This window comes from Nansenia antarctica (genome assembly GCF_963989245.1).
Source record: "Nansenia antarctica genome assembly, chromosome: 19".
Classification (NCBI taxonomy): domain Eukaryota; kingdom Metazoa; phylum Chordata; class Actinopteri; order Argentiniformes; family Microstomatidae; genus Nansenia; species Nansenia antarctica.
The window spans coordinates 1,796,244-1,818,235 of record NC_137692.1 but is presented as its reverse complement, the minus strand read 5'-3'; the positions used below and the strand labels follow the sequence as shown (position 1 = coordinate 1,818,235).

Here is a 21,992-nt window from a genome sequence, read left to right as displayed (position 1 = left end):
GTGTATAAAAACACAGTGCTTCTTACTGCTCGAGGCTTGGTGTTAAGCATGACAATTACCTCCCTTATCCTGTTGGCCCATAATTGTTCAGCTGGGTGCCCCGGCAGATGCTGATTTGAGACGCTGCGGAGGAAGAGGGGGAGAGTGACGGAGATACCCCTTCTTTCTCCTCCACTCTGGCTGCTTAAGGAGTTTCATATTCATTCTTGAGGCTTGCCTTTGCTCGCTGGCTGTCTGGGGAACTAGAACTGCCTCTCTTGTGCCTCGTGTTCCAGGCACAGAAAGCAGTCTGGTAGTGGGTCAAAACAACAGAAAATGCTGGATTTCTAAGAAGGGCAGATGACTTTGCAGGGAAAGCAGTTTGTTCTGACGTTATGCCTGTTAGCTAAAGTGTGCCTAAGCAATTAAATTACTTCTGGCCTGCTAGCCTCCTTCCAAGTTGGCCTTTATGTGTTGTTTCATTCCTGTGTTTAAGATTGAAGACAATGAAGAGGAGAAGAAGAATGTTGACTTGTTTGATATTTTATTTAAGATGTACATAATTATTTTATGGAAATGTAATCAATTGTTAAATAAATGAATGCACATTGTGGCTGTTAATAAATATCCTTATTACATAACACCTGTAATATTTTGTTACTTCTTCTTCTCCCTAGCGAACATAGAACGTAACAATTCTCCAATCAGAGGGCTGCCCGTCTGTTTAAATGCTCCTCCTTGTCTCCCATTGTTAGTTGACTGTTTGGTTGTGTTTTGTTTGTTAGTTTGTCTTGATTCAGTGTAAAAGTGTTGGTTTAAAAGCAGGAGAACTTTGTCAAAAGTTAAAGTAATATTTAGAGGCTGTTAGAGAAGAGGGACAGGGATTGTGTGACAAAATGGCTGCTAAATCATCTCTCCCAGAGGAGGATTTCTCCTGTCCTGTGTGCTGTGACATCTTTAAAGATCCTGTCATCCTGTCCTGTAGTCACAGCTTCTGTAAAGCCTGTCTGCAGGAATACTGGGAACACAAGGAATCTCGGGAATGTCCAGTTTGTAGGAGAAGATCCTCAAAGCATGAGCCTCTTACCTTTAACCTAGCTCTAAAGAACGTGTGTGAGGCCTTCTTACAGGAGAGAAGTCAGAGAGCTGAGGCAGGGTCTGAGGTGCTGTGCAGTCTGCACGGTGAGAAACTCAAGCTCTTCTGTCTGGATGATAAACAGCCCATCTGTGTGGTGTGTCAGGCCTCAAAGAAACACAAATCTCATGACTGTGTCCCAGTAGACGAGGCTGCACAGGAACATAAGGAGGAACTCCAGACAGCTCTGAAACCCTTACAGGAGAAGCTGGAGGTCTTTAACAAAGTTAAACAAACCTGTGATGAAACATCAGAGCACATTAAGAGCCAGGCCCAGCACACAGAGAGACAGATTAAGGAGGGGTTTGAGAAACTCCACCAGTTTCTACGAGAGGAAGAGGAGGCCAGGATGGCTGCACTGAGAGAGGAAGAGGAGCAGAAGAGACAGATGATGAAGAAGAAGACTGAGGCACTGAGCAGACAGATATCATCACTTTCAGACACAATCACAGCCTTAGAGAAGGAGCTGAAAGCTGAAGACATCTCCTTCCTGCAGAACTTCAAGGCCAGTAAGAAAAGAGCCCAGTTTACACTGCCAGACCCAGAGAAGGTTTCAAGTTTGTCTTTCTTAAGTCTTTGAATTTAAACGAAACCACTGGTTCTCATTGAATTCACTGTTGCCTTAATATAACCATGACACGTTTTTTGGGGGGTTTATTTGTTTTACAGGTGCTGGGAAGGACGACCAAGCAGGTCAAACACCTGAGGAGGGGGCTAAAAGACACCGGTGTCTGGGAGCTATTAAGTTCCAGGCCAGACACTGTGCCAGTCTTATGGCCAAGAGCCGCAGAAACCAGGATAACGCCACAGGTAATGCAAATGAAAACATTAAAGCTACATGTGACAGCATTTTTTTTTTTGCTGACATGCAGGGGCGAGAGCTGTTTTGTGCTGGAGCCTACCATTAAATAACCACCATTTTGTTTGCACATTCAGGTATGTTGTATGTATGTTGTATCCATGGGTATGGTTTAGTCTTGTGTGTTATAATGATATGAATGGTATGATAACTAATCATTATTTGATGTTATGACAAAGGCTCACCCCTTTCGTCTTTGTGTGCTGGAGATGGGGCGAGAGCTGTTTTGTGCTGGAGCCTACCATTAAATAACCACCATTTTGTTTGCACATTCAGATAAATAAACAGCTTGAAAGTGAACCTGTGTGCCTGCCTGGTCTGTCCGGATTGTGAGGGGTTACACCAGCAAGGCAATAATAAAGGTGAGATGTGACCGTTGACCGTGTGCGGACAACCGCAAGGTGGGGGAGATCCCCAGCAAGGCAATAATAAAGGTGAGATGTGACCGTTGACCGTGTGGGAGGCCAAGATGAAGGTGCACGTGGACAACCGCAAGGTGGGGGATAGGCAATAATAAAGGTGAGATGTGACCGTTGACCGTGTGGGAGGCCAAGATGAAGGTGCACGCGGACAACCGCAAGGTGGGGGAGATCCCCGAGGACGAGCAGCTCAACCGGACAGAGAGCGACGCCGAGAGCCAGAGGGGGGACCCGTGCGACGGGGAGTACTGGTCGGACAGCGAACACAACCGGACGGAGAGCGACGCCGAGAGCCAGAGGGGGGACCCGTGCGACGGGGAGTACTGGTCGGACAGCGAACACAACTTCCTGGACCCCAACATCGGCGGCGTGGCGGTGGCCCCGGCCCACGGCTCCATCCTGATTGAGTGCGCCCGGCGCGAGCTGCATGCCACCACGCCTCTGAAGAGGCCCGACCGCTCCCACCCCACGCGCATCTCCCTGGTCTTCTACATGCACAAGAACCTGAACCAGCCCGTCCACGGCCTGGCCATGTGGGAGGCCAAGATGAATGTGCACGCTTTGTATTTTATGGATGGATAAAGTTGTGAGCTAACTAGCTAACAGCTAGTTAGCGTGAGCTAAGATGGCGGCAATGTAGCGTGTTCTGAATGTATTGTTTTGCTGACATGCAGGGGCAAGAGCTGTTTTGTGCTGGAGCCTACCATTAAATAACCACCATTTTGTTTGCATATTCAGGTATGTTGTATGTATGTTGTATCCATGGGTATGGTTTAGTCTTGTGTGTTATAATGATATGAATGGTATGATAACTAATAATTATTTGATGTTATGACAAAGGCTCACCCCTTTCGTCTTTGTGTGCTGGAGATGGGGCGAGAGCTGTTTTGTGCTGGAGCCTACCATTAAATAACCACCATTTTGTTTGCACATTCAGATAAATAAACAGCTTGAAAGTGAACCTGTGTGCCTGCCTGGTCTGTCCGGATTGTGAGGGGTTACACCAGCAAGGCAATAATAAAGGTGAGATGTGACCGTTGACCGTGTGCGGACAACCGCAAGGTGGGGGAGATCCCCAGCAAGGCAATAATAAAGGTGAGATGTGACCGTTGACCGTGTGGGAGGCCAAGATGAAGGTGCACGTGGACAACCGCAAGGTGGGGGATAGGCAATAATAAAGGTGAGATGTGACCGTTGACCGTGTGGGAGGCCAAGATGAAGGTGCACGCGGACAACCGCAAGGAGGGGGAGATCCCCGAGGACGAGCAGCTCAACCGGACAGAGAGCGACGCCGAGAGCCAGAGGGGGGACCCGTGCGACGGGGAGTACTGGTCGGACAGCGAACACAACCGGACGGAGCGGGCGCGGCAGAGGCAGCAGGAGGCCGCTCTACTGGGCCTCTCCCAGGAGGAGATCAAGGCCTACGGCAAGAAGCGCAAGTACGGGGCGGCGGCGGCGGCAGGGCTAGTCCGGGACCAGGCCAGACCAAGGACAAGAGAGAGGGGCCCGTGACGCGGCACGCCCCCTCTCCCCTTCCCCCCCACCACCACCGCCTCTCTCCCAGATACGCCCACTGTATCTGTCCAACTTTATCGACTGCATGTGGTCATGCATGACAGGATTTGAAGGCCATCTTTCCACAGACACACAGCAACCTTGACTGAATACAGTCCAACTACAGTGGAAGCATAGACTTAAAACAATAAAACACTTGCTGAAGACTCTAAAACTGTACATTCGATATATCACCATAGCAACTTCTTCAGAATGTTGACCGTGTGGAAGACGTCGTGTGCAGTCAACGACCGTTGGACGACCGTTGGATTGATTATTGATTCTTCCCTCTCTCTCTTCCCTCTCTCTCTTTATTGCTCTGATTATGAGCAATAATCAGAATAAACAAGCTGGCAGACTCCGTCGCCTTACGCAAATTCCCTCAAATTCTACCGGTAAGAATCAAAAGAGTTTCTATAAGTTAAAGAGCTAGCTACTATGCTATCTATTTTAGCTAGCAAGAGAAACGTCACTCTCCAAACGTCACTCTCCAAAGGTCTAAAGGTCTTGATATTCCGCGAGTGAACGCTGGCGCGATTAGCTGCCGCTGCTCCGGTTGTTTTGAATGTTTTTATGATTATTAGTTTGCAGCAGATCATCTACTCCTGGCGAACGTGGTACCATTGGTCTCTACCCTGGGCTTACTGTCAAATCGATCTGTTTGTCAGTATTGTGTTTGTGTTAGCTCAAACGTTACCGTTGGGGAAAACGTCTGCTATCAAGAGCAATAATGATTTAAGGGCACTGTGGAACTGCGTTCTAGACAGGCAGATAGCCGAGTTGAACTGCCGATTTAAAGAGGACACGTATGGGATCATGCAAGCTTCGGCTTCCTTCTTACCGGCGTCCGCCACTTTTGGCGTGAAAGAACTGTTGAAAGCACCATGTGATTTATATGGGATTGCAATCAGTGATGCGGAGTACACTTTTTTCACCCAACACATGAGACGCAAAAATGATAAAGAGAACTTCCCTTCATTAATCGAAATACTCGATAGCTGCCCTGCAGACATTTTCCCCAATGTCATCTGTCTCTTAAGGGCCATCATAACGCTCCCTATGACGTCCTGCACTGTTGAGACTTTTCGTGCGTTTGTGGGGAGTGCCCTCTAGTGGTTTGTTTGAACCACAGCATTAGACAGATGGGTTGCTTTTGGGTTGCTTTTCCTAGTTCAGGACACGTGACCAGATCTAGACAGATATATCCAAAATATAGAGACTAAGCTATAGAATATGCACACTCGGTGACGATAATAACCGACCAACAGACTAAAATGAACATGCATATCAAAATGAAATGAATAAGAATAACAGACAAAGTATCACAACAACAAGTGTTAATGAACACTAAAGGAGCGTACCTCCCATTTCGTGCGTGCGCTTGAATGCCTTGCGTGTGTATTATAATAACTTGTTTGGCTGTCCGTTGCATTCTCTGGGTAGACAGGTACTTTATTTATTTTCCGTTCGTTTCATGGTCTGCATAGTGATCTCCTCCAGTCCCTGCGAATATTTTGCGTGCGTGCGTGTGCGTGTGTGTGCATGCGTGTTGGTCGTACTCAAATGTTTCGAGCACCCACGGACAGAAACATAAATCGGCGCCTATGATCGCGAGCCCGGTTGTGTTCCATCCATCTGGCTGCTCATACATAGGTCTAAAACGTGCGGTGATGAGTTTCACTCAGGCCTACCCATCAGCCACTTTCTGTATCCGCCACTGCCTCTCACACTCTTGTGGACATGGACTTAACAGAGTATAGGAGCTTTGTGACGGGGCCCCCTGGAGGCATACAGGAACCACAACAGCCAATACTGGATGGTCTATTTAACCAGTGTGTGTTTGTTCCCCCGGGAGAGTGAAGGAGACGGGGAAAACCTGCTGAGGTGTTGGAGAGAGACTGAGTGAACCAGAGAGCTGTACTTGTTCTTTATTCTTTATTATTTAGAAAAGACTCGCTCAGCACATCAGTGACGTTGCTGAGCTGTGCTGTACGCCAATAAAAACATATTTACAGCCGTTCCTCGGTCAACTGAGTTGATTCATTGAAGAAGTCCAATGCCAGTTGATCATCATTGAACTTATAGTAACATTACATCAATTCTACTTCTGAGTAAAACCTGCCAAGAAAGATTGCTCATTAAAATGTTTGAGATTTCTTCTCAAGACCACATGAGATTTGTTATTTTCTAAGCCAATGCTTCTGACACACTTCTCATAGCCAGACCTATCTCTCCACACTTCGCTTCGCGCTGTACCAGCGCTGGAGAATATATACTTTTTGCGCAAGTGGGCACGCACGAGACACAAGAGTTTTTGCAGGGTGAGATGTCTGCAGATGAAAGTAAGCAAGTTGAAACGTTAGCAAATATACTTGCTGAGTGTTCTGACAGAGAAAGGTTGTTATTATTGTGACTAGTGTCTGATTATAGTTCCATGGTGTGAATAGTGTCAAAGAACTAGCTAGCCAGCTCAGAGGTGATGAGATGAGCTAGTCTGCTGCACACATGCCAGCTAAAGAGCTAACTGGAGGCACTTTATTATTTTACTTAAAGTAGATATACAATCTTTCTTATTCTGCTAGAATTGGGCTTCATGGTAATACCATAATGGTATATTTACAGTACATGGACAGTGGATTGAAGCATTGGAACAAACCCTCACTCATTGAAAATGTCTGTTTTCTATAGATGGATATACACTTTATTTTTTAGCAACCCAATATTCAATTCGAATTATGTTATGAATTGATATGGATCAATTTATACCTCTTATTAAATTATACATACTCTGGTTGTTATGTTTGCCTTTTGGTTGACAGCAAAAGAGGGAGAGGAGGGTAGAGAAGGAGAGAGAGCAGGATGGTGTCAGCACACCAAAGAGAGAGAGCAAGAACCAGGTGAGAAAGTAGACAGGTAGTCAAGACAACATATGCCACAGTCCATGCCACCCCCGCCCCAAGGCAGCAACCAACGGAAACACTGAGAGCAGATAGCTGAACTGTTCAGTGTCAAGCCTGGAGAAATGGAGATGGAGGTTATAAAGCTCCAGAATAATGTCCAGCTACATTCACAACATTTCTGGAGCCTGGTAGACCCAAGCAGCCCTGAAAGTATTTGTTGTATTTGGCTCTACATGCCTTTGAGGATCAGATTTTTTCTGATATGAATGTAATGAAATCTACTACTTCTGAACAAGACTGACAGATGAGCATCTAAATGACTCTATAAGAGTGAACCTAAGTGGATGCACTCCAGCATACACAACTCTTGTATACTCCATGCAGTGACATCCATCTCAAGTGTAGGAATGCTACCGTAGCTGGCTAGCACCTGGTGGTAACATTAGCTACAGTAGCTAGCTAGCACCTGGTGGTAACGTTAGCTACCTTAGTTAGCTAGCACCTGGTGGTAACGTTAGCTACCTTAGTTAGCTAGCACCTGGTGGTAACATTAGCTACCGTAGCTGGCTAGCACCTGGTGGTAACATTAGCTACCTTAGTTAGCTAGCACCTGGTGGTAACGTTAGCTACCGTAGCTAGCTAGCACCTGGTGGTAACGTTAGCTACCGTAGCTAGCTAGCACCTGGTGGTAACGTTAGCTACCGTAGCTGGCTAGCACCTGGTGGTAACGTTAGCTACCGTAGCTAGCTAGCACCTGGTGATAATGTTAACTACCGTAGCTGGCTAGCACCTGGTGGTAACATTAGCTACCGTAGTTAGCTAGCACCTGGTGGTAACGTTAGCTACCGTAGCTAGCTAGCACCTGGTGGTAACGTTAGCTACCGTAGCTAGCTAGCACCTGGTGGTAACGTTAGCTACCGTAGCTAGCTAGCACCTGGTGGTAACGTTAGTGTAAGAGTCTCTAGGCACAGAGGGAGGTCGACACAAAGGAACAGCTGTACAAACGTGTTTGTTAACGTACAGCACGGCTCAGCACCGTCACTGACGGGCTAACACACACTGCACCGTCACTGACGGGCTAACACACACACACACTGCACCGTCACTGACGGGCTAACACACACTGCACCGTCACTGACGGGCTAACACATACACACACACACACACACACACACTGCACCGTCACTGACGGGCTAACACACACTGCACCGTCACTGACGGGCTAACACACACACACTGCACCGTCACTGACGGGCTAACACACACTGCACCGTCACTGACGGGCTAACACACACCCACACACTGCACCGTCACTGACGGACTGAGCGAGACGTTCAAAATAATCAAGAATAAATACTAAGTGCAGCGCGCGGCCGTCACTGCCGCTCAAACTTTCCATACAGTGTGTGTGTGTGTGTGTTTGTGTTGTGGTCGCTCGTATCTGTGGACTGTTTAGCTCTAGCCACCGGCACAGCTGTTGTCAGCTCCAGTGAGAGGCGAGAAAAGGCTTTTGAATGCCGTGTGTACGTCTTATATAAGCGGAGGGTCCCGTCCCTCGTGACACAAGCGTCGCCTTGGCCAGCCAATGGGCTGGCGCAGTGTAATTCAGTTTCTGATGAGGTCACGCAGAGGGCGTTCCCATAGTGAGATACCAAACGAATACTCTGAAAGAGAACTGAAGGCACTACAACTACTAATCAGACAGTAACTCATTTTTTTCTACAATGCTGAATGCTGCTGTTTAAATTGTTTTAACTTGAAACCAGTTGGTCACTGAGTAGTGAGTAACAGTGAGTACTGTTTTTGTTGCTTGAATAAAGGCTGGCAGTCTTTAATAGCCAATTGTTGTGGACTATACTGGGGAAGTATTTGTTATTATTCAGGAGTAAAACAATAAATACAAATATCGGATTGATTCGGTATCGCAGATACCTGAAGCCCAGGTATCGGTAGTGAAAAAATGGGATCGGGACATCCCTACCTAATTTCGTCTGTTTAAATGCTCCTCCTTGTCTCCCATTGTTAGTTGACTGTTTGGTTGTGTTTTGTTTGTTAGTTTGTCTTGATTCAGGCTGTCCACACCAATACGTTTTTTTGATAAACGTTTTTTGTATATAAAAATATCACCTTCCAGACGAGCACGTTTATAAAATATCTGCATCCAGATGCATACGTATGAACGCAATATAAACGCTGTCATTGAGCATTCCACACCAGTAGTCGGCGATATCATTTTAACCCCATAGCTCCGCTGGCCAATCAGACGCCAGGAAAAGCTAAAGCGGTTCTTCCGCGTTACATCCGCGAAATACAAAATTCCAATCGTAAACAACATGCCGCCTCGGGGAGCAAAGGAGTCGTTCATTTGGACAGACAGTGAAGTAGAAGTATTGTTGAGTTTAACTATTGAGTACAAAGTACAAAAAACATATGCAACCATTGACTGGGAGTCTTGCCATTTTCGCAGTGTTTGAAACTTTTTGTTGGACAGCTCCTATGTTTGTAAATCCGTCAAGATGACATTTTATTTATTTTCTTACAATATTTTGTATGCACTGCAACATTACCCAGTGAAAAAACAAAATAAACATTCTTTATTGTACCTTTGAATTGTATGTCGTAATTATTATGTCGCAAATAATAAACAAACATGTCTTCACTTGCAGAAATAAGAGTATGTAATAATCTACTGTGGCTCTCTACATTGTCATATTGTAGATGTTCTCCATGTCCATGTGTTGTGGCGGTGGTAGTAGAGGAGCAACAGTACATTTTGCTGTAAAAGCCCAATCAAGCTCAATAGCTTCTGCAGCACGAACGCAACAACCCTGTAAGGCGCCATTGTTGTTGTTGTTGTTGGCTGGGTTAGCGCATGCGGGTTACAGAAAACAGCTGCACTGCGCATCATCTACGCGCATGATGACGTGACGAATACAAAACACTCGTCTATCTCGTCCAGACGTCAAAACATATACAGCGTTTTTTAAGGATCTTCACTCTGGCAGGCGTTTTTAAACATCTTCGTTTTCAGAGGGCAAAAACTCGTTTGCGTCTGGACGAACCCCCCAAAACGAATAGAAAAATCCACGTTTGTCAAAAAAACGTATAGGTGTGGACAGGGCGTTTTCACTTGCAACTGCCGACTGGAGTGACATCAGAGATCAGCCCGTTGGAGCCCAACAGGAGAAGTAGCAACTACAGTGAGAGAGGAGAGAAAGACTGCAGTGACATCAGAGAGCTGCCCGTTGGAGCCCAACAGGAGAAGTAGCAACTACAGTGAGAGAGGAGAGAAAGACTGGAGTGAGATCAGAGAGCTGCCCGTTGGAGCCCAACAGGAGAAGTAGCAACTACAGTGAGAGAGGAGAGAAAGACTGGAGTGAGATCAGAGAGCTGGCCGTTGGAGCCCAACAGGAGAAGTAGCAGCTACAGTGAGAGAGGAGAGAAAGACTGGAGTGACATCAGAGAGCTGCCCGTTGGAGCCCAACAGGAGAAGTAGCAACTACAGTGAGAGAGGAGAGAAAGACTGGAGTGAGATCAGAGAGCTGCCCGTTGGAGCCCAACAGGAGAAGTAGCAGCTACAGTGAGAGAGGAGAGAAAGACTGGAGTGAGATCAGAGAGCTGCCCGTTGGAGCCCAACAGGAGAAGTAGCAACTACAGTGAGAGAGGAGAGAAAGACTGGAGTGAGATCAGAGAGCCCATTGGAGCCCAACAGGAGAAGCAGCAACTACAGTGAGAGAGGAGAGAAAGACTGGAGTGAGATCAGAGAGCTGCCCGTTGGAGCCCAACAGGAGAAGTAGCAACTACAGTGAGAGAGGAGAGAAAGACTGGAGTGAGATCAGAGAGCCCGTTGGAGCCCAACAGGAGAAGTAGCAACTACAGTGAGAGAGGAGAGAAAGGTTCATCTTTCAACATCGAGGATATCATAAGAACTTCAGGAGATGGCAACGTCGAACCCAAGTTTGAGCAGTTTAGTGACTGAACTAAAAAAGCTGCATGGAAAGAGGATGCTGGAGAAGCAGGCCCAGTCGCTCAAAGATTCACTGCAGGGGAAGGAGGGAGTGAAGATGAAGAACAACGACCACATCAACATGAAGGTGGCGGGACAGGACAGGTCTGTGGTCCGTTTCAAGGTCAAGAGACACACGCCGCTCAGCAAGCTGATGAAGGCCTACTGTGAAAGACAGGGATTGACCATGACACGGATCCGGTTCAGGTTCGACGGACAGCCAATCAAGGAGACGGACACACCTGCACAGTTGGCAATGGAGGATGACGATCAAATCGATGCTTTCCAGCAACAGACCGGAGGCCACTAAAAGTGTCATGTACCCCGCCACCCTGTATCTGCGCTTTGTCTCACCGCATCTCGTCCTCACTTGTGCCCAGAACCTGTGAGGTTTAATATCAAGTCTTAAATATGTTAATAAATACAAGTCTTCAATATTTTCAAGGCAAGGGACTCAGTGGTACAAAGTCCTTCAGCATTTTATTATGGCAGTGGAACCTACATTTCGTTTTAGGGGATAGAACCTCACTTGTGTGACTGTTACTAAACATTTTATCTATTTATTTCTTACATTTGTTTCTCTTCTTTTATTGCATTTTATCTTTACTTCTTTTTACTGTTTTATCTAGTTCCCCTGCTTTTATATAAATGTTATGCTTGTATATGTTTTTATATTCACTTTATGTTTTTATCCCTGTTGTAAAGCACTTTGAGCTGCATTTCTTGTGTGAAAGGTACTTTTTTTTGTCTGTTGTCTATTGGGCACTTCCTTGTTTTTGTCATTGTGTGACATTAGAATTATAAGGTTCTATCTCTGTTTTTGGTCAAAATTGAGTTTTTTACATAATCTGATCCATTAGGTGTTTATTAATGCCTGTGTTGTTATTTTTAAAATGTCTCTAGTTCATGTTTATTGTGATATGTATTAATACAGTGCCATTCTTTAAAGTGTTGGTTTAAAAGCAGGAGAACTTTGTCAAAAGTTAAAGTAATATTTAGAGGCTGTTAGAGAAGAGGGACAGGGATTGTGTGACAAAATGGCTGCTAAATCATCTCTCCCAGAGGAGGATTTCTCCTGTCCTGTGTGCTGTGACATCTTTAAAGATCCTGTCATCCTGTCCTGTAGTCACAGCTTCTGTAAAGCCTGTCTGCAGGAATACTGGGAACACAAGGAATCTCGGGAATGTCCAGTTTGTAGGAGAAGATCCTCAAAGCATGAGCCTCTTACCTTTAACCTAGCTCTAAAGAACGTGTGTGAGGCCTTCTTACAGGAGAGAAGTCAGAGAGCTGAGGCAGGGTCTGAGGTGCTGTGCAGTCTGCACGGTGAGAAACTCAAGCTCTTCTGTCTGGATGATAAACAGCCCATCTGTGTGGTGTGTCAGGCCTCAAAGAAACACAAATCTCATGACTGTGTCCCAGTAGACGAGGCTGCACAGGAACATAAGGAGGAACTCCAGACAGCTCTGAAACCCTTACAGGAGAAGCTGGAGGTCTTTAACAAAGTTAAACAAACCTGTGATGAAACATCAGAGCACATTAAGAGCCAGGCCCAGCACACAGAGAGACAGATTAAGGAGGGGTTTGAGAAACTCCACCAGTTTCTACGAGAGGAAGAGGAGGCCAGGATGGCTGCACTGAGAGAGGAAGAGGAGCAGAAGAGTCAGATGATGAAGAAGAAGACTGAGGCACTGAGCAGACAGATATCATCACGTTCAGACACAATCACAGCCTTAGAGAAGGAGCTGAAAGCTGAAGACATCTCCTTCCTGCAGAACTTCAAGGCCAGTAAGAAAAGAGCCCAGTTTACACTGCCAGACCCAGAGAAGGTTTCAGGAGCGCTGATAGACGTGGCCAAACACCTGGGCAACCTGCAGTTCAGAGTCTGGGAGAAGATGCAGGGGATTGTCAAGCATGGTTAGTACTGATGAGAACTGGATTAAGATTATCTAATAGATTATATGCATGGTGCGAAATAAGGGGGAGCTCGGGGAGCTATAGCTCCCCTAGTGGTGACATGAGCTCCCCTGGAAACATGGTTTGTGAAATTTTGGGGGAGCTCTAAAATATTGATATGATAGCCAAATAAAAGCTATTTTGGTCATGGTTTTTCTCAAAGGTGTAAAATAAGGGAAAAAAATAAAAATAAAAATATGTTTTTATGATTCATGAAAAAAGCCTCGAGCCGCTCGGAGCGTGGGGGCGCTGTCTGCAGGCATCCACTACCCACTCACGAGCTTGTTTACTACGTGCGTTAAAAAACTGTCACCTGCGCGCCATTGTTGAAGAAAAGATGTCGAAAAGAAGAAAGCAACTCACCTTGGGCGATTTCTATCCAAAGAAGTCCAAACAAAACGATGAAGAGGAAAATCCATCTGTAGCTGGTGGTGGTAGCACATCGGACGTGGGGACTGATGCTGCTACAACAGAGCCGAGAGGAGAGACAGCTAACGTTAGTGCTAATGCTAACTTGACAGCTAACGTTACTGTGGGGGCTGAAGAGACACAAGACAAGCCAAGAGAAGAATCTAACGTGGAAACTAACGTTAGGAAGACAACAACAAAAAGAGGTCGGAGGAGATGAGGAAGAGGATGATGATGATGATGCTGATGACCACCCGCCTGTTGCTGGAGAGTGCGAAGATGCTGGGGTCCCTCTGGCTGGCTGGACCAGAGAACAGTGGAGTGACTGGACCAGACGTCTCCCGTGGCTGTTCTCAAAGAATAGTTGCTTAGGCTGTACTCTATGCAGGGATGCCAAAAGCCTTCTCCTCACTGATAAAGTTGGAACGCACTTGTCAGAAGAGTGGATGAACGGGGACGTAACCAGTAACAGACAGAACAACTTGCGTAAGAAAATCTACAAGCACCGGGATAGTGTGGCGCACAAAAGGGCAGTTGAACTGGCAGAAACAAGACAAAAAGAAATAATGCCAAACAGGATTCTCTCTATCAACGCAAAGTTGTTCGAGGAAACATCAATCGCGTTCAGATCCGCCTATATGGTAGCCAAGGAAAGGATGGCTTTTTAAAAACTTCCACCCGTCATGCAGCTCCAAGAGATCAATGGGGCAAAGGTAGGCCCTGTACACAGATCCAATAAATCCTGTGCTGAGATTATTCACCACATTGCACATGAAATGTTAATGTTAATGTTAAAAAGGCCCAGTCAAAAATAGGCATCACTATTGATGAGAGCACAGTGCACGGACGTGCGTATATGATTTTATATGTGAGATGTGACGTGACAGGAAAAGGGGATGTGGACAATGTCTATTTAGACCTCAGAGCTAACGCAGGGCACAGACGCTGAGTCCATCTACAACAGCCTGAGAGAGGCTCTACGTAAAGCAGGTTTTGATGAGTTTTTGGCTAATAATCTCATCAGCATAGCCACTGATGGTGCTTCTGTCCTCACGGGCAAAAACAGTGGAGTCATTGCTCGCCTGAAACAGGATTTCCCAAATATACTGTCTGTACATTGCCTTTGCCACCGCGCAGAATTGGCAGTCCATGACGCTCTAAAACTTGTTGCTGGATGTAACCACTTTGAGTTTTTTATTTCAAAACTGTACGCTTTGTATCACCAGTCCGCGAAGAATGCCAGACTACTCGAGGAGGCAGCAAAGGAGTTGAACGTGCAGGTTTTGAAAATCGGGCAGATGTTTACCATAAGGTGGGTGGCAAGTAGTTTTAGAACTGTCAAAGCCGTCTGGAACAACTACCCTGCGTTAGCGAGACACTTTAAAACCGCAAGTGAGGATCCGTCTCGCAGTGACATTGAGAGGAAGAAATTCCTTGGGCTCCACAAACGGCTCTCAAACGCTGGATTTGTAGCCGATCTGGCTTGCATGAAAGACATGCTTCGTGAACTGCAGGCCCTGTCACTAAGGTTGCAGCAAAGGAACATAGATATAGTGAGTGCTAGTCGTCAGATTCAGCAGTGCATTGATGTAATTAACGCTATGAAAGTGGGTGGAGGTAAATCAGCACAGAAGGCTGAGGAACGCATGTCACAAGGATTGTTCAAAGGTGTGGAGCTAGTTGAGAGGCTGAGCAGCGGTAAGATTAAAAGGGGTCAGTTCTACCAGGCTGTTATCGACAACCTTAAGAAGCGAATGCCAGAGTCAGATCTCGTTCATATGCTCAAACCCCTCGACAAGCGCTTTTGGCCACAGGACCGCAACGCACTCATCCTTTATGGAGAAAAATAAATACGGGCCCTTGCGAAAAAACTTGGCGAATCTGCCAGTGAAGCAGTGCAGGAGTTTCGTGACTGGAAGCTGCAAGATGCTGCACCAGGGAAAGTGCTGGAGAAGCTGTCCATAGCAAGCAGAACATACCTGCCCACGTCATCGGAGTGCGAGAGGGGCTTTTCAGCTGTAAATGACACTGACAGTAAGACTCGCAATAGACTGCGTGAACCCAGCCTCTCATCACTACTTTTTGTGGACCTTAATGGACCTCCATTGGAAAGATTCGATCCAATGCCTTTCGTCACATCTTGGCTTAAATCAGGTCATCGCCTGTCCACATCATGGGCTCCTGGACGTAGAGCAAAGGCAGCTGAACCCAGGCCTCTGTGGTCGCTTCTGTGTTAAGGTAAGACCCGCTTTTATAGACTTGGCTTCTGCTGTGTTGTAGGCCTATGGATTGCTGTGTTATAATGAGAAGGGCTATGTGCATCGTTGTTGTTAAAGGAGCATAGTCTACTACTTGCTACTGAGATGCTAACCCGACGGATTGTCCGGTTGACTTGACGCGCCGTGCGTCCTAGTTTGATGTGTTGCTGTTGGTTATACAAGATCCGTAGTCGTTGGTTTGCTGCATAATAAACATTTAGTGTGTTACTATGTGCCATCAATGGCTTAATCACTGGTACAAACAATAACAATAACAAACTTAGCGCCCTTGCGGTCAAACCTATTTGCCCACCTGCCTCAGGTATTGTGACAGCGCCACCCCATGCCCACACAGTGAATTACAACACATATCACAGGACCATCTGGCTCCTACAGTTGTGTTGTGTAGGGCAGTGTTTAGGCTTGGTATGTGGCGTTGCGTCGCCCTCGCATGATGTGCGGCTCCCCCGCACACCGTGATTTAATTCGCACACTGATTATATGAATATGTTTGTTACGTCCACATGTGTCCTTGTTGTGTTTCCTTCCCTTCTGTGTTCTCCTCTATCATTCTCCATCCAGGTGTTGTCAATTGGCCAATCATTCCCTCATTCATCATCCCACTCCCATCCAATCAGAAGGCTGCCCATTCTCCAATCAGAGGGCTGCCCGTCTGTTTAAATGCTCCTCCTTGTCTCCCATTGTTAGTTGACTGTTTGTTTGTTAGTTTGTCTTGATTCAGTGTAAAAGTGTTGGTTTAAAAGCAGGAGAACTTTGTCAAAAGTAAAAGTAATATTTAGAGGCTCGCTGGGTGCCGTTCAGCTGGGTGCCGTTCAGCTGGGTGCCCCGGCAGATGCTGAGTGGAGACGCTGCGGAGGAAGAGGGGGAGAGCGACGGAGATACCCCTTCTTTCTCCTCCACTCTGGCTGCTTAAGGAGTTTCATATTCATTCTTGAGGCTTGCCTTTGCTCGCTGGCTGTCTGGGGAACTAGAACTGCCTCTCTTGTGCCTTGTGTTCCAGGCACAGAAAGCAGTCTGGTAGTGGGTCAAAACAACAGAAAATGCTGGATTTCTAAGAAGGGCAGATGACTTTGCAGGGAAAGCAGTTTGTTCTGACGTTATGCCTGTTAGCTAAAGTGTGCCTAAGCAATTAAATTACTTCTTGCCTGCTAGCCTCCTTCCAAGTTGACCTTTATGTGTTGTTTCATTCCTGTGTTTAAGATTGAAGACAATGAAGAGGAGAAGAAGAATGTTGACTTGTTTGATATTTTATTTAAGATGTACATAATTATTTTATGGAAATGTAATCAATTGTTAAATAAATGAATGCACATTGTGGCTGTTAATAAATATCCTTATTACATAACACCTGTAATATTTTGTTACTTCTTCTTCTCCCTAGCGAACATAGAACATAACAATTCTCCAATCGGAGGGCTGCCCGTCTGTTTAAATGCTCCTCCTTGTCTCCCATTGTTAGTTGACTGTTTGGTTGTGTTTTGTTTGTTAGTTTGTCTTGATTCGGTGTAAACGTGTTGGTTTAAAAGCAGGAGAACTTTGTCAAAAGTTAAAGTAATATTTAGAGGCTGTTAGAGAAGAGGGACAGGGATTGTGTGACAAAATGGCTGCTAAATAATCTCACCCAGAGGAGGATTTCTCCTGTCCTGTGTGCTGTGACATCTTTAAAGATCCTGTCATCCTGTCCTGTAGTCACAGCTTCTGTAAAGCCTGTTTGCAGGAATACTGGGAACACAAGGAATCTTGGGAATGTCCAGTTTGTAGGAGAAGATCCTCAAAGCATGAGCCTCTTACCTTTAACCTAGCTCTAAAGAACGTGTGTGAGGCCTTCTTACAGGAGAGAAGTCAGAGAGCTGAGGCAGGGTCTGAGGTGCTGTGCAGTCTGTACGGTGAGAAACTCAAGCTCTTCTGTCTGGATGATAAACAGCCCATCTGTGTGGTGTGTCAGGCCTCAAAGAAACACAAATCTCATGACTATGTCCCAGTAGACGAGGCTGCACAGGAACATAAGGAGGAACTCCAGAAAGCTCTGAAACCCTTACAGGAGAAGCTGGAGGTCTTTAACAAAGTTAAACAAACCTGTGATGAAACATCAGAGCACATTAAGAGCCAGGCCCAGCACACAGAGAGACAGATTAAGGAGGGGTTTGAGAAACTCCACCAGTTTCTACGAGAGGAAGAGGAGGCCAGGATGGCTGCACTGAGAGAGGAAGAGGAGCAGAAGAGACAGATGATGAAGAAGAAGACTGAGGCACTGAGCAGACAGATATCATCACTTTCAGACACAATCACAGCCTTAGAGAAGGAGCTGAAAGCTGAAGACATCTCCTTCCTGCAGAACTTCAAGGCCAGTAAGAAAAGAGCCCAGTTTACACTGCCAGACCCAGAGAAGGTTTCAGGAGCGCTGATAGACGTGGCCAAACACCTGGGCAACCTGCAGTTCAGAGTCTGGGAGAAGATGCAGGGGATTGTCAAGCATGGTTGGTTCATCTTTCAACATCGAGGATATCATAAGAACTTCGATGAGAGGAGGCGGATTTCTTAAAAGGGCTTCCCGTTTATAACAAGAGCAACTTCAGCAGGTTCCATGCAGACTCTGTGTGTAAAGCGTCGAACCGAAGACCTTCTGTGTACCTCCCCACACGTGACTACCCCTCAGAGCAGACTGAAGCCTGCTACATCTACTCTGCTCTGCTGGCTGAAGCCTGCTACATCTACTCTGCTCTGCTAGCTGAGGCCTGCTACATCTACTCTGCTCTGCTAGCTGAGGCCTGCTACTACTCTGCTCTGCTAGCTGAAGCCTGCTACATCTACTCTGCTCTGCTAGCTGAAGCCTGCTACATCTACTCTGCTCTGCTAGCTGAAGCCTGCTACATCTACAATGTTGTTTTTTACTCTTGTCGTGTTCAGTTTGTTAACTGGATGGGATTCTACTATTAATGACAAATGTCGGGCCTACAACTTGGAAGACTTGTTCTCACAGTTGGTCATTCCGTGCAGTGAAACCCTTGTTTTTGGTGTACTCTCCCAGTCCCCACTCCACTGTGTCCCGAACTCTCTCAGCTACGCAGTCTTTGCAAACTGGCGGCAGCTTGTCAGTCTCACTGCTCTAAAAGACTGCTTCACAATCTCATCTGCGGACACTCTCCTGGACGTCACTGCCTCCAAGGACTCTCAGTCTCTACTGAACCCTCCATTCATGGTGAGAAAGAGACTTATTGTTCTTTTGTTGCTTTTGATGTCAGGAAATGTATTACTATGAGAGCTCAGTCTGCATTCTATGAGACGGAGAGAGGTTGACTCGTGCTGAGAAGACACCTACATGTTTTGATGTTTCATTCCAACATTATTTTTGTGTGCATTGTACAGATTAAAAGTGCCTAAAGTACACATCAGCGTCCTGTCATCGGTCAGCACAGAACACAACGCAGGTAGTCGACTCGAGACAGACCGAGCAGGTTACACTGACACCATCATTGATTCTCCACGAATCGGTCCAAGGGGCATTCAACACCTTAGCCAAGGCCTTGCCAAATGCAGTGAAATCTGAGGAGCTTGGTCAACTGAATGAAGAGGTGCGAGCCTACCAGATTGACGCAGATTTAGGAGCACAGGCCAGACACTTTGAGGAGAATACCGAACGAATCGATGTTGACTGGTGGAGTAGGATCTTGGCCAAGAAGACGCCAGAAGGAGGGATGAGATTCCCCATCTTAGGGAAGTTGGTAAAGGCCCTTCTGTCATTGTTCACTGGCCCTCTTGTCGAAGGATCATTTAACATCATGGATGACATCATAGAAAAAGACATGGTCAGGTTGAACATTGAGACATATGAAGGCTTAGCCATTATCAAGTCCCACATGAAGGCAACAGGGAAAACGGCCTCCAAAATGGAAATCAGCCCTGCACTGAGGAGCTTGTGCCTGTCTTCTTATGAGAGATACCAAAGTCATCTGAAGAAGAAGAAGGAGAACATTGACAAGCAAAAGGAAAGGAAACTGATGGAAGCTGTGAAAGTCCTCTCAGCAGTTAGGGTAAGAAAAGTAACAGAAAAGTTAAAGAAAGGTTCCACCTCTTCTGCTCCTGCAAGAGCCTCCTCCTCCACTCTTGGAGTCACAGCCATTTCACCTGTTAGAGCCTCCACCTCCTCCTCCTCCACTCCTGGTGTCAGAGCCACTGCATCTACTACAGCCTCCTCCTGCTCCTCCTCCTCCTCCACTCCTGGAGTAAGAGCCACTGCACCGGCTACAGCCTCAAAATCCTCCTCCTCCACTCCTGGAGTAAGAGCCACTGCACCTGCTACAGCCTCAAAATCCTCCTCCTCCACTCCTGGAGTCAGAGCTACTGCATCTACTACAGCCTCAAAATACTCCTTCTCCATCCCTGGAGTCAGAGCCACTGCATCATATTCTAGAGCCTCCTCCTCCTCCTCCTCCACTCCTGGAGTCAAAGCCACTTCACCTGCTACAGCCTCAAAATCCTCCTCCTCCACTCCTGGACTCAGAGCCACTTCATCATCTAGAGCAGACCTGGGCATTGTACGGCCCGCGGGCCAAATACGTCCCACCGGATGATTCTGACTTCTTTTTAAAATATATTATATTTTCTAATTATCTTATGGGTGGACTAAAACCGCATTGCTTTTATTTTGAAGCCCATTTATTCTCACAGTGCACGCAATCGTGCACGTGATCGACAACCTGTCTACCTTACTTGTCACCCCTGAAAAATGTGAAAATGTCGGCTCATGCCAAAAAGAGGAAAGTGGATGCCGAACGCAGAACTTTCTAACAAATATGGACTACTAATTGTTTCTTTACTGAAGTCAAGGGTAAACCTGTGTGTTTGGTTTGTGGGGAGCATGTCGCCGTGTTTAAAGAGTACAATTTGAAAGGGCATTACGAGACGAAACATGCCGAGAAATACAAAAACTTGACTGATGCCGAACGAGCGCGGACATCAACAGATTTACTAGCCAAGCTAGAAAAACGACAAGGCTATTTTACAAAGCTGCATGCAGCCAGAGATGCAGCGACCAGAACCAGCTTTGTGATAGCCCACAAAATCGCCCAGAACAGTAACACAGCCCAGCTGCTCATATTCCTCCGGGGGATAACGCGCGACTTCAAGCTTACGGAGGAGCTGGCAGCAATCCGGCCAATGAAAGGAACCACAACGGGGAGTGATCTGTTCACCGAGGTCAACGCATGCATGGACAAACTGGGACTCGAATGGGACAGACTGGCAGGTGTCACTACGGATGGATGTCCGAATTTGACAGGGAAAAATGTTGGGCTTTTGAAAAGAATGCAAGATAAAGTGAGTGAACTCAACGCAGAGCAGAAATTGGTGTTTATACATTGTATTATTCATCAGCAAGCGTTGTGCAAGTCAGTGCTAAAACTTAGCCATGTGGTTGATGTTGTTACTACAACAGTTAATTTCATCAGAGCGCGAGCATTAAATCACAGACAGTTTGTTTCACTATTGGAGGAGCAAGAGAGCGAACATGGTGATGTCAGGCACCACACAGCTGTCAGATGGCTCAGCCTGGGCAAAGTGCTAAAAAGGTTTTGGGTTCTGAAATCAGAGATAAAGGAGTTTTGTGAGATGAAAGGCAAAACCATCCCAGAGTTGTCTGATGAGGACTGGATGGAAGATTTATCATTTGCTGTTGATGTGATTGCAATGATGAATGAACTGAACACACAACTGCAGGGCAAGGGCCTTTTTGTTCATGAAATGCATAGCCATGTGAAAGCCTTCATGACAAAGTTGCAATTCATTTCAAAGCAACTAGGCAGCAACAATCTCGAACACATGAAAACCCTGAAAGAAGTCAAACAATCAGCTGATCACCGGCACAGGTACTCATCAATGTTAGGAGCACTGCATGGTGAATTTTCAAGGCGTTTTCAAGATTTCAAAAAGGTTGAGGATGAAATGCAGCTGGTTTCCTCTCCCTTTACCTGCAGTGTTGATAGTGCACCCACTGATGTTCAGCTTGAACTCATTGACCTGCAGTCTGATTCACTACTGAAAGAGCACAACAAGTGAAATGGGACTCTTGATCCTTTTCTTTTTTTTCTGCACAGTAAAAAAAAAAAGAACTGAAGAACACTAAAATGTGGAAATATAACAAGTGAAATGGGACACTTTTTTTTGTGCACAGTTCTGAAAACATTACATGTTTAATATAGGCATGTAAAGTCAAAAAGGCTACAAAACTGGGACACTTTTCTTTACACAGTTACACAGTTCAGTGACATGTCTTGTTTATTTTGGCTACAAAGATGATGTGATGTCTTTAGGAAGCCTTGTTTCAATAGTACATGAAACTCAAAATGCCCTTTGTTATTAATGTGACTGAAAATGAGTCAAATGTTTCACATTTTGTTTATCATTTTTGGAAATTCTATTTGAATAAATGATATTTTTGAAAGCTAACCTCACCTTTTAATTGCCAAATAATAACATACACTCTTACCAGCGGTCAAAACAAT

General features: G+C 46.0%; 3 protein-coding genes across 3 annotated transcripts; all 3 read left to right on the top strand.

Annotated features, from left to right (window-relative positions):
• Positions 1-875: 875 nt before the first annotated feature.
• Positions 876-3,904, top strand: LOC308174254 (E3 ubiquitin-protein ligase TRIM35-like; the record flags this gene model as incomplete). Its single annotated transcript, XM_080549329.1, has 2 exons — positions 876-1,664; positions 3,719-3,904. The coding sequence occupies 2 exons, from the start codon at positions 876-878 to the stop codon at positions 3,902-3,904; spliced, it is 975 nt and encodes a 324-aa protein (XP_080405455.1).
• A 7,985-nt stretch (positions 3,905-11,889) lies between these two features.
• On the top strand, positions 11,890-12,771 carry LOC308174253 (E3 ubiquitin-protein ligase TRIM35-like; the record flags this gene model as incomplete). The annotated part of the gene is made up of 1 exon (XM_080549328.1): positions 11,890-12,771. The coding sequence occupies one exon, from the start codon at positions 11,890-11,892 to the stop codon at positions 12,769-12,771; it is 882 nt and encodes a 293-aa protein (XP_080405454.1).
• A 2,043-nt stretch (positions 12,772-14,814) lies between these two features.
• LOC308174252 (E3 ubiquitin-protein ligase TRIM35-like) lies at positions 14,815-19,903 on the top strand (the record flags this gene model as incomplete). The annotated part of the gene is made up of 4 exons (XM_080549327.1): positions 14,815-14,911; positions 17,118-17,969; positions 18,561-18,691; positions 19,661-19,903. The coding sequence occupies 4 exons, from the start codon at positions 14,815-14,817 to the stop codon at positions 19,901-19,903; spliced, it is 1,323 nt and encodes a 440-aa protein (XP_080405453.1).
• Between the last annotated feature and the right edge of the window lie 2,089 nt (positions 19,904-21,992).